The following is a 13,347-nucleotide window of genomic DNA, read 5'->3' as shown; positions in this document are numbered from 1 at the left end:
CGCATTGCATTCGTAAACCAGATAGCCTATCCTCGATCCAGCTCTCTCAAGATTTTAAAATTAGTAATGTCAAACCATCAAATAGAAAAATTCCAGTTAAAATAAACTGGTCTCTTTTTGAAATCAAGATTTCAAACTTGGGTCTCTTGGGCCGTTTTCTATTTGAAACAACGGTTTTAGATTGGTTGGGTTTTTTCGTGTCCTATTGGGAAAAAATACTGCTTTCTGTTGGCTTGGTTGGTTTGGTTGGTCAAACTAGGTTGGGAAGTCATGGGCAGCGACTGCTGTCGTTTACGTGGGCTCCAGCCATGTTGTTTCCTTCAACTTGTCAACGCGGAGAGGTCTGGTAATGACTATTCCCAGGAATTGCAGCGTTTCAAAAGAAAACGATTGAAAAGGTGTTCTATTGGGAAACTTAAACCGGTTGCGATTGAAACGGTTGATCTCAGTAGAATACGACCTTAGTGTTTAGTTAAGTAAACATAGATTTTAAATACAAAGAAAAAGAAGAATTGATTCTTTGGTCATTGTAGCACTTTAATGTCTTCTTGTTTCGTAGGCGAAGATATTTTTAAGCAAGGGTGTGAAATTATTGGACACCAGAACTTCTATTCCTGCCTATCACACTGTTTGTCCACCACCAGAGAAATCGTTTGAAATGCGTACTCACTTGTTTACGACCATGGCTGCTGTAAGGAGTTACTGGAGGGATCTTAACTGCGTCTGTCTCAATACCCCACTGGGTATGTTGAATGCACTCTTTGTGTGTTAATTTCTGGTCATAGGGTCGAAGAGTCAGTTTTTTAACTCCCTTTTGTTCCACCAGTAGAGCGATTTTCAAATGCGTGTTGTAAACCAAAACCAAAGTAATTACTTTGGCCAATCAAAAGGACGGAGACAATCCAGTAAACTAATCAAAGCTCAAAGTAATTACACGTAGCCGACACAAAGCCCAAGAAAATGTGCACGAGCACATTGGTTGAAAAAGTGGCGCGAGAACTTTGAAGCAATCACATTCAATTGAAAATCGTTCTATTTATGATAAAAAAGTAATAAGGGGGGTCACCGCGCTCATATCGTTCTGGTACGGCGCTGACGAATACAGCTATAAAAGCCACTTTGACAATTACCATGCATTCCCAAATGCAGGACAAATTTAGCTCGATTTTATAAATGCAATCCCTGATATAACGCAGAGCCTGGTGTCATTCTATGGTTAATTCACATAGGAACCTGACAAATGTATTTGAATGCCTTTGTGAGTACTTAACACTCCAAAATAGATTTAACTTGATTGTTGGCTGTGCGACCCGTAATGGCTCCTTCCGTTCAGTTTTATGAAATTGTCAAAAAACTAGGCATAGTTTTTTCTGATATTTTTAGTACTCTATGAAGATGCTGTTCTCAGCAAAAATATGTAACAATAATGTGGGGACCACTGCACTTGTTCAGGAGAAAATAGCCATTCCTTAGATTGACAAATTAAGTTTGCAGGGGAGCTAATGCGCGAGCCAATGACGCAAGAAATTATCAGCAGTTTTATTGGTGCAATACAGAGACAGTGACTCACCTTAAACGGTTTTCTGGAGGGTCACTTGAAGCTAAGGACAACTAGAATGGTAATTCAGTTATTTATACTGACGTATGACAACAACATCATATTGCAATTAAAGAACTTAAAAGTACTTGTTACCCACAATTAGTTGATCTTTTGGAATTGAATAAGATGTAAGAGTAAGATAGAAATAACCACTGATCGAAAGTTGAACTTAGAGTTGGGATGTTTCTGAAAGGCGCTGTAACAACTATAGGTTTGTGAAAGGGTCATAATTTTTAAGGTCTCAGAGTGAAAACCCCTTTTATAAAAGCAATTAACGAGCTCATAAAATAATGAACTTTTAGCAGCCATTGGAAAATCAATTATGAAAGGGTTTCAGTATGACCTTTACCTAGAAAGCTTTGTCGGGAATGTTCTTAGTAACGGTGCGTACTATTGTTATCGCGCATAAGTTCAGCGCATCTCGATATCTGATATCTCTAATACAGATATCTCACATTGGCAGAAAATGTACCTTTTCAGGGTTGGTACGAACCGATGAAGCTTTGGAAAGTAATGTTAAAAACAGGAGACTACTTCAGTTTGGTAAGGAAGAAATAGACGAAAGCCGTGTTGAATTGCCACCTGGGGACAATCTTGGAGCCGGAGGCCTGGACCGATGTTTGTTCAGTCACTTGCAAAAGAACTGGACGCGGTTGCTTACAAAATCTAACGTTGGAATTGTTCAAAGGAAAAGGTCAGTTGTAATGGGCCATTTACGAGTTGCTATTTGTCTCTGTTTCGAACTGAGTCTTGGTTCTCAACTGTTGTAAGGGAAATAAGTTTGATTTGAATGAGAATGCGCAACTCATTGCCATTTGACTGGTTGTGCAGCAGGACTCGCTTTGAAACTGAGGCATGCAGCAACTCGGAAATGGGCAAATCCTTTAAAGTTACTTTCGTTACTAAGGGTGCCTTAAGCTGGGCTCATTCTGTGCACTTGCCTATTAGCATTTTTTTAGCAAATAAGAGTTTTTAGTTTCTACCTCATTAGCGCATACCCATCATTTAAATCAATTAGCTTACAAACAGCACTGAGTATTGAAAGTGCATTTCATAATAAGTTAACTAGACGTTTTTAACTCTCTGGACGTGTTAGTCCTTGAGGACTATATCCCCATTTCGCTGATGCTAAAATACCCCTCACAACTGTGATGATCATCTCAACGCTTGAGACATAAATGGGAGAAACACTAATGTAATTTGTTAATAGTTAATACGATTTGGTCTTAAAATTGTTTGCAGAAAGTCACCAATACCAACTGTAGCAGTCGAGGAAGAAGCTGTGAGTTCTGGCAGTGATCAAGTCCCACAAAAAAGCCAAAAAAAGATTCGGACGTTAGGAACAGCAGAGACCAAAAAGCTGGCCAAGAAAGGAAAAGGACCAAAAAAGATGCGCAAGCGGAAAGCAGAAGGTAAGAACTGAACTAATTTTACTGATTTTTAGTATAATATTCAGGTGATTATGGACATTTTCTTGTTCTTATTTGTTGAGGATTTAATCATATGTCTCTATAATCACCCCTCATGGACAGAGTGATTGTAGCATGAAAGATAAATTTAAAAATGACTGCTCCCCCCATTTTGTTACCGAGGAAGAGATGTTAAAGGGGCTAGGTCATGCAAAATTAGGCAATTTCAGCACTGATCGAATGGTCATAGAATTAACTAAAATATCAAAACAACTGTTCAAAACTATAGAAGAACTCTAACAAAACACAGGGAAGCCAAGAAGGGACATGGATAGACAAAACTGGAGAGGATTGAAATGGATTGAATTTGGGTAAATTTGAAAAACGTCGGCCCACCTTTTTTCAAATTTATATCAGTCTATATTAAAATGTCATTTACACAACTGGAAAATCATTGTCAGTTATGTGGCCGTGATTTTGCAAATGAAAGACTCCTGCTCTGCCAATTTGACGTTTAGAGCTCATAATTAACAAAATTAAACGAATATACCTAAAATAGCGTGACCTAGCCCCTTTAAACACCCTGAAAGATAATTGAATTCCCAACAGCACTAAAGATGCTACTATGTTGAGCATGACATACACTCTTCAGAGGTAAGAGACCAACAGGTGATTACTAATCTCCGTGCGAGAAATCAAAACCAAAAAAAAAATCTTCATAATGCTTTCTTTATGCGGTTTCCACAAGAACAAAGCAACTTTATGGTAGAATTCGAAGACAGAGAATTACATAGTAAACATTTTTTTCTCCTTGAGCAGAAACGACAACAGTTTTACAAAACATGGATACTGTCGTTGTAAGCACTTTCCACCCCTCAAAAGAAAAAAAAAATCATTTGTGATAACTATATTGTTAAAACATTGTACTACTACTTAGTTATTCCATGCTTGAATTGTTATCTGCGAATGAAAGCTACATGCACTATAGTCCTGTAGGGCAACATTGGTTGGATGATTAATACGTTTTGTGTAATTCATTATAGAGTCGCCAGTATCTCAGGTGGTGAAGAAAAGGCGAACTGATTCAAGTGAAAAAGCGAAAAGTCCCAAGCACAGAAAGGATCCAAACGGGCCTTTATCAAAAGATGGACACTCGCGTATGTCAGACTCTTTCATGTGTTGAATTCCGTTTAGAAGAGCTTAGTTTTTCTTGTGCACTAAAGAATTATTATTCCATTTTTAACCGTAAAGGTAAAAAAAACTTGTTTCATCAAATTAATAAGCACGACGAGTTATTAGACGGGAAAGTATGAGAGGTTCAAAAGTTGAAAAACAAAATCCTCTTCTCTTTTTTCAACTCGTCTCCCAAATCAGTCACTAGTTGACGCCAGTGCTGGTGTATCAACGAAGGTTTGCAGGTTTTTTAAGTATCCTGGGTACGCATAGTTCTTAGAAAATCTTATAAAGTCGTGCCCATGCATTTTTTTCTAAGTATTCAAAATGTAGGGGAGGATGGGGGAATTAAGCAAACAATTGCGAAGTTTTTTCGAGCAAATAATGAATGAATGATACCCACCCCGAGGGAGCTTGACACATGGCTTGATTGTCCTTCTTTCTTTTGTAAAACTAAATTACTGTTGCTAAAAGTAGGGTAAGTTCCATGAACTAAATCGAATTTGTGATTTTCATTCTCCAGTCGCATTTGATGAAGAAGACAGGAATATTTTAGCCAGGAAGGCAAATGAAAGGATAACCTTTTCAGCTGAAGAGGACAGTTGGGTAACTGTGTACATTGTGATTTGAAATTTATGCTGTAGTACTACACAGTCAACATTTCTATTGGAGAGTTAAAGGGATGGAATATCTCACAAGCAGTAAGAAAAATATCCACGCTAACTTTTTTGCAAAATGGTAATTTGTCTTTCAAGATGATAGATGCGACTTGTTTGCCCACAGTGTGTTATTATTCTGTAATCAATGTTACAATTGTCCTTGTGGTGTCAAATTGAAATAAGGTAAAATCTAGTCGCATAGTTCTTACACGTTGATGATTTGTTCATAAATACCAGAAACCTGTCTTACTACATACTGTAGTTTGAGAACAGTTAAGGAAAAAGAAAAAGATTTTGTTGTCTAAAATCATTAGAACTTTAATGAAGAATGTGTCCACATCTTAACTGAGCTGCTATACTTAATCAAGTCTAAAGAATGAAGAAACTTATATAGCAAAAGAAGATTGGGTCCTTTGGTTAGTACGCTTAGGGACAGTGCCTTCGAATTCAAAGATATTTTTGCCCCAGTGTATGATTATGCAGAAAATGCAGATTTTAACAAGTGTTGTTGAAATCCAAAAAGTCAATTGTGTGTAACCACGCATATTTTTAAAGATATTTCATGAATATGTGTAAAAAGCTTTAAAATGCAAAGCAATGTGTGGCGTTCTTTCTCAAATTGAAGCTTAATTATCTCTAAGAAATGCATGGTTATCCCCAATTTTCTTTTTGGATTTCAAGAGTACGTACTAAGATCTACTTTCTGCAGATAGTTTTAAACTGCACAAAACTATCCCCGTATTAGTAAGCGTCACCAATAGAAAACCCGAGTATCTCGAGATGCGCAGAACGTATGCGCAATAACAATAGTAGGCACCGTCCTTTATTGCCTTGAGATCTGGAGATATCTGGTTCAAGATCTCTCTTGGCTACACCTGTAAATTATGGCGTGTTTGTAGTGTCAAAATTCAAGCATGCAATTCAAACCTTCAGTTTGGAAATTCAAACCCTCAGTTCGGCAATTCAAACAATCAGTTCGGCAATTCCAACCTTCAGTTTGCAAATTCAAACCTTCAGTTCGGCAATTCAAACATTCAGTTCATGCAATTCCAACCTTCAGTCTGGAAATTCAAACGCTCATTTCGGTAATTGCAACCTCCAGTTCTTCAAGTCAAACCTTCACAATTCAAACATTCATGCCATTCAAACTTTCAATTCGATAATTCAATATTCAATTGAATTGAAGGTTTGAATTACCGAAATGAATGTTTGAATTGTTGAATTTCCAAACTGAAGGTTTGAATAGAGCAATTGAATGTTTGAATTGCCGAATACATGACTGTTTGAATTTTGAAACTAAAAACGCGCCATAACCCTGTGAAAACAGTTACTGCAAAAGCAACTTCTAATAATAATATCAAGTAAGATTCGTTTGTTTGTTTGTTTGTTTTGCAGTTGCTGCTCTTCCAGAGTGCACTGGTTATCATGAAGTACGAAACTCCCTTGCGTTACCCGTTTATCTGTATGAGAAACATATTACACAAAGCTTGTGCTGTAAGTTTATCCCAGATCTTAATCTCTCATTTAGTTTGTTGTTGCCATAGCAACATCATGTGTCTATCTATGACATGTGCATGCATGCGTGAATATACTCACTTGTACATATACCTTAAATGTTAGAGGGAATTGTTTTCTCTTCTCAATGATATATCAAATGCAGAAATCGTTTTCATCCAGACTTGGCCATAAACAATGGTCTGGCTTAGATAAATTAGTGGAGAAGAGGAGCAGAGGTTGTCAATTTGCAGTCCCACCAATTACATGCAGCAGAGCTCTTTAAGCCTGACATTGAAAAAGATGGTTGTTACTTTAATTGTTTTTTGGTGGGGTTGGAACCGATCAACTTTTAAGAGTGCTTAAATCTGCGTACCTCGTCTAGATGGAAACTCAAAATTGTTATGTTAAAAGAAAAGAAACTTGTAAAGGTACGAGGTAATTGGTTTCTACCTAAATCGAGAAAAAGAAAGAACAAAGAATATGCTACAGAGAAATTTCTTCAGTTAGACATAGCACCGTTGCTACAGTACCAAATATCTCTATCGGCTGTTCAGGTATGTCTTTCTTGTGTAAAGTCTCTTCATATGCACATTCTCAATGGGTTTACCTTGAACTCCCAAAATGGCCAGCTCCCAATAGACCATACTCGTATTCTCACTATTGGACTGGAACTAGCTTGCAATGGAGGCTAATACAGGGGAATGTATTGAAAAGTATTTGCGTTTGAAAAGGTTCCCCCGCAAAAGCCTCCATTTGCACGCTAGTTCCAGTTCAATAGTGAAAATACGAATATGGTCTATTACCTTGATAGCTCAATTAATAGAGCACTACACCGGTTTTGTAGAGGTCATAGGCTCAAGTGCCATTTAAGAATAAACTTTCAGGCTCTCCTTTCATTGGTCAAGTTAAAGTGATTCCCTGGTTTTGCATTGCACAAAACCTACTGTACTGTTCTTGCGTCATTGGCACGCGCATTAGCTCGCGCACATCGATAAAATGGCGGATTTTTATTTACGCCAAACTTAATTCGTCAAGGAATGACTGTTACGGACCTTTGGATTCTAGGACGAGGTCGAGAACGAGTACGAGTACAAGTAGAGACTGCCCGTTTTTAGCGAAGATACTTTGAAAATTTATAACCCGTACGATTAATCGCACTCTTTATACACAGAATATTTTGCTCAGCTATTCCTATTGCTGGTAACTGAGCCTTTTTGCTGATCGAAAAATGCCAAAACTGCTACCGTGTTTTTGACTTGTTTTGAAGGTGGTAAAAAAATCTGCAGAAATCTTTGGCCAGTTTTTTGCCAGTTTCATAAAATTGTACGAGTCGGACAGCCCACACTCAAGTTAAATCCATTTTGGAGTGTTAAGTACTCACAAAGACATTCAAATACATTTTTCTGTTACGTAGGTGAATTAACCATAGAATGACACCTGGCTCCGCATTATATCATTGATTACATTTGTACTAGTTTACCAAAATAGTAGAAATGCTGCCGAGGGAAAGGGAAATAAAAGTTCAATTATGCTGGTGGTAATTTAATGATGGTTCGTGCATGGGTTTTAATACATCCTGAGCAGGGACGGTACAAAACGTGGACCCCCAAACTGGACCTCCTTCTGGACGCCACTCGACAGAAGAAAGAAAACAATACATAATTTTCACAGTGGTGTCATCAAATTCGAAAATCGAACTGAGTGACAGGGTCTTATGAATTTTTGCCTTAAGGAGGTTGAAGATGACGTAGAAATATTTTTTCAAGTTTCCATTTCCGTGACGTCTTTCATTGCACAAATTCCCAAATTGTCACCTTGTGTGACACCATGACACAAAGCTTTTGGTTGTGTGCAAACGGACGCAACAACTGCCAACACAATCCAACATCTGCAGAATCAACAACTCCCAACAATGTTGGGAGTTGTTGCGTCGGTTTGCACACAACTGCCAACACCGTCCAATATCTGCAGAACCAACAATGTTGAGAGTTGTTGTGTCCATTTGCACACAACGGCCAACACCATCCAACATCTGCAGAACCAACAACTCCCAACAATGTTCGGAGTTGTGGCGTCAGTTTGCACACAACTGCTAACACCATCCAACACCTGCAGAACCAAGAATGTTAAGAGTTGTTGTGTCCATTTGCACACAACTGCCAACACCATCCAACATCTGCAGAACCAATTGCCAACACCATCCAACATCTGCAGAATCAACAACTCCCAACAATGTTGGGAATTGTTGCGTCAGTTTGCACACAACTGCTAACACCATCCAACACCTGCAGAACCAAGAATGTTGGGTGTTGTTGTGTCCATTTGCACACAACTTCCAACACCATCCAACACCTGCAGAACCAACAACTCCCAACAATGTTGGGAATTGTTGCGTCCATTTGCACACAACTGCCAACACCATCCAATGGAGAACCAACAACTCCCAACAATGTTGCGTCGGTTTGCACACAACTGGCTATTTAAGCCACTTTTACAATAACCGCGCATCTCCAATTTTGATTTTTCCTGACGCAAGTGCATTACACGTCCTTACATTGTTGGGAGTTATTTTTACGACGAAAGTTAATATATTAATTATGCCATATATATTTGAACTGCAGAGAGCTTGGCTTTCCTTTCGTTGCTGCTTTCAGCGGCTACCAATAACACGCGACCTATCGCCTTCAAAAGAGTCTGATAAAGTTGCGTTTCGGTGGACGTCAATTTCCAAGGCAACTAGGCAAGAAACTGAGAATTTTACTTAGTTGAGAGAATTCTAAAGTTGTTTAAATTAAGTTCCATGGAAAATCATACAAAAAGAAAACGATGTTTTTAAATGTAAAAAAATTAAATTTCACTATACGTGCTAATTTGCTGACTTACACGCATCGTTGATTTTGCAAATCATCACGGGCAAAAATTTGATATTTTTCATTTAAAAATAACATACAATACACCCTTTCTTTTCAGTAGTGTAGCAGCTCTCCTAAACTGGCCTGGAAATCAACTTTAATATCAGCAGATAAAACTTTCAATTTCTTGGTTCTGCTGCTTTGAAATGAGGTCAGAATTAAAAATAATTTTAACGGCTTTTTATTTGATTGACGTCCACCAAAACGCAACTTTACCCGACTCTTTTGAATGCGATAGGTCGCGTGTTATTGGTGACCGCTGTCCGTAATGTTAACTAATAAATATGGCTTTCATATATAAACTTTCGTCATATCTACATCCTTTACGGGCTCAATATGAACTCACATAATGACCAGCTCTCAGATGGGTTGATAGCTCAACTGGCAGAGCACTGCACCGGTATCGCAGAGGTCTGGGTTCGAATCCCTTTCCAGCCTGAATTTTTCGTACTTTCCTTTCTTTACCGCTTAAGTAACTTTAATTAATAACTGGAATGATCAGCATTAACTTTTTTTCTTTTTATAGAGTGTTTTCACTCACGTGATCACTAACCTTGTTCTTCCACCAAAACAAACGGAAACGTTTGAATGATAATAGAGTTCGATTCCCGAAAGATTTGTTGGGTACACCAACCTGGCTGTCGTGACGTCACGTGAAAACACTCTATAATACAATACCAAGTAAGAGCAGGTCACGTGAGCTGCCACAATATGGGATGTCTGTATGATGTAATCCCGATAGGTAACTGGAGTGATGAAAACTAGTTTATGGATATTTGAAAGCACTATGCAACTCTTTATATTTTCAGACAAGTTTTGACAAAACCGGTCCAAGTATTAAACGTCGGATTCAAAAGCTGATGCGGAACACACACTCGCAAATGACTATAAAGATCTGTATCGCAGAGTGTGCACAGGACGAGGTTTGTTATTCTTGTTGTTGTTGTTGTCTTTGTCTTTGGAGGATAAACTAAATTTTAATTTGAGGTGGTGGCATGCTGAGCTCTTAAGCAAACAAGACCATTCCAGCGAGATGAACTATTTTGCTGTGTTTTGAAAACTCAAAATTGGCCTTTTTCTCTCTTCATACTTGGTACAGAGGCAGTGTATCTAGGAAGGGTTTTGTTTACAATAGGGACATTAAAATCTACCACCGCGACATCGATAAAAAGGTCACCTCAAAATATAACTTTGAGCTGTCGTACCGTATCGATTACTCCATCTCGTTCACGTCCTACAATGTGGGCGAACTATCCTAAAAATAAATTTGCACAGGCGGTTTCAGAGGAAAAATGTAGAGAGAAAGGTTTATTTGTACGCTCACGTTTTCGTTAAAACCTCAAATGTGGTGATTTCATGCCGTTGTTATGCAGAATATGTGCTAAAATGCATGTCACACGAGCAGCACCATTGTTTTTCCTCTTTAACCGATGATATTCTTGTTTTTGGTATTCTCGTTGACGATCGCATCGTAGATCTTAAAGTCCCTAATGACAATGAAATGCATGACGTCCCATCTCATTGTAAGAAAAAGGGAGCTTGTACTGTAAACCACGATGGCTACGTGACACCTAATCCCTAATCCCTAATCCCTAATCCCTAATCCCTATATCCATAGATCAGACCACAACACCGGGAACTCCATGCCCTACTCTTCTCGAATAGTGTGTGGGTTCTTTAACGTCCCACAGGTTTTTTTAATATATACCCAAGGGTTGTGAGACAGCACCTCCGGCTTATAGTCCTTATCCGAGAAGACTTGAAAGTCTAACCATTTGCAGATGTCGTTACAAAGGCAGCACTTTGTCCTCAGTTATTTAAAGACCCTGAGTGTTGGTCCGGCCGGAGTTGAACTCACGACCTCCCGCGTGACAGCCCGGTGCTCAACCAAGTGATCCACCGGTGCGCGGTACATTTCGCTATCTTGAATAAGTATTTCACGATCGTTTCATCTTGTTTACATTGTACAATATGGGAGAGATATCCTATAACTGAATTGATACGAACAGATTGGAGTAAAGAGAGAGAATGAAAGATTCACTGTTGTATGTCCTCGTTGTTGTCAGAACCTTAAATTAGGTCATTTCTAGTTGTTGTTTTGGCGAAATATCGGAATACTGGAAAGAAATGTACAAGAAAGTGTTCTGCACGTGCAGCACAATCATTTTTCTTCTTTTAACCAATGATCCAACTGCTTTTTGGCGTTGTCGTTGCTGAAGATGTCGTCGTTGCAAATGTCCGCTTTGTAAACGGTCGTTGCTATTTGGACGACACTTAAAACAATTTTCACTGTTAACTTTGTCGTTTGCAAGAACTTTATGAAAAAGTTGGGTGAACGACAGTGAAAATTAAATGGCTGAGATATGGTCACGTGATACTGGTCAGCGGATACCTCATTTTAACAGATGTTGGTTGACCATAACATGGATGTCCAATATCAAAGATGTACGCTGTAAAAGGCTGTCATGTTGGACGTATTGATTATTATTATCATGATCATTATCATTATTATTGTTGTGAGACGTCGTCGTATGTGCCCACGAGCAATACCGCTAGCCACAATTACCATGAGAAAAGCAACTCATGGGTTCCTACCTGATCCTATAAGTGTGGTGCCACCGGAGCTGCGCTATAAGGTATTCAGACACATAACGTAAGGTGGCTAATGCGATTTAGTTTCTAAAGAAACTGGTGCGTCGTCTGTGGCAAATTGAAATTCAGAAATGGATTTGGGTTGGCATTGTAAATTGACCAACGTAGAGAAATTTGAAAGCTGACGTTTTGACCTTTGGCCCCTTCGTCAGAGCCTACTGCATATTACAGTTCAAATCAACTCGGCTGAGTGATCCTAACAAGATAGCTTAAGGTGTCTATAATCCCCAAAACGTTTTTGCCCAGATGAAACGTTGTGTCATGTTGAGAAAAGTGGCACCAAAAACACTGTTTTTTGGTCAAAACTGGAATTTTCTTTGAAATTTTAAAATACGGTTTTTCTGCTCCATGACCGGGTTAAGGGAAGATTGGTACTAGTGACGTAAAACCCAGAAATTTAGCAACAGGGCAAACTGAACAAAGCAAAGGGAGAGGGCAGACGACAACAAAAGCGAAAGACGTAGTACATTGTATTTGAAAACAGCTGTTATTCGCGGCCGACATTTATAGGGAGCAGTGACATATAATTAAATGGCCTAGCCATAGAATGACTTCGCTCTCGTATCCAGTTCAGATTATGAGGTGTCCGAAATGAAGCAGTCGAAGTCTCACCAAAACTCGAGCGATCAATCCTCAGATGTGGAAGCTGAACGTATAAGCATGTCGACGAGCCGCAAGCAGATGCAGAATGTCTAGCGTTGTTTTGTGTTATGAGCAAGAAAGAGGGACAGGGGAAGAAATACAGAAAACACCCCATAAGCGCTTTAATGGAACAGTTTCGAACGTTGCTACAGCCAAAGACAATACATTTCTCAGGCATTTTTTCAGCAAGTCACAAATCAGAACGATTGAAGTCCGGGTTTTACGTTACAACTGAATTACAGTCGACCCATGCCCTTTCGGCGAATTCTGCAGCTTGGCAATGGGTTTTCAAACCTTGATTTTTCGCCACTGAAAATTCATAGAAAATTCCGGTTTTGCCATATTTCACGCCATGCAAATATACACTTGGGGTTATAGTCACTTGAAAGGGACGATTTCATGTCTCTGCGCATGGGCAAATGGTCGCATCAGCCCATTTAATTCCATTGTTATGGAAACAATCGAAAGCGCAGCTGCAGGAAATGGAAACAATACCATAGAAGTGGAATTTTTGATTGCAATCATTTCCTTTGTGTTATGAACCTACTGCTTGCAAAGAGATGACTCGTGCGTTATGACAACGCGTGCGTAGAATCAAATCTTCGGCTCGTACAATAAATTCGATGGTCAAAACTAAATTTGATATTTTTTGTGTAAACCCACACTAACTTCCACCAAATTTGGGCCTCAGTTATTCCGTGTATTCGTTTTAATACTCTCTGTGATCAATGAACATCATCTGGTCCAGTAAGAAACCGTAAAAACTACTACTGCTAGCGCCAAAGCTTGGGCATGCGCAAACT

At 38.9% G+C, this 13,347-nt stretch overlaps 1 protein-coding gene across 1 annotated transcript in view; it reads left to right on the top strand.

Annotated features, from left to right (window-relative positions):
* Positions 1-570: 570 nt before the first annotated feature.
* The window catches only part of LOC138002170 (serine-rich adhesin for platelets-like), a 36,916-nt gene continuing 24,139 nt past the window's right edge, over positions 571-13,347 (top strand). The window contains exons 1-7 of the mRNA XM_068848253.1: positions 571-743; positions 2,081-2,294; positions 2,843-3,012; positions 4,053-4,166; positions 4,706-4,788; positions 6,237-6,335; positions 10,060-10,173. Coding sequence (XP_068704354.1) covers positions 659-743; positions 2,081-2,294; positions 2,843-3,012; positions 4,053-4,166; positions 4,706-4,788; positions 6,237-6,335; positions 10,060-10,173 — 879 coding nt within the window. The 5' untranslated portion in view covers positions 571-658. The remainder of the gene's footprint in view (positions 744-2,080; positions 2,295-2,842; positions 3,013-4,052; positions 4,167-4,705; positions 4,789-6,236; positions 6,336-10,059; positions 10,174-13,347) is intronic.

Source organism: Montipora foliosa, chromosome 5, assembly GCF_036669935.1.
Source record: "Montipora foliosa isolate CH-2021 chromosome 5, ASM3666993v2, whole genome shotgun sequence".
NCBI classification, from domain to species: domain Eukaryota; kingdom Metazoa; phylum Cnidaria; class Anthozoa; order Scleractinia; family Acroporidae; genus Montipora; species Montipora foliosa.
This window is presented reverse-complemented; position numbering and strand designations above follow the sequence as displayed.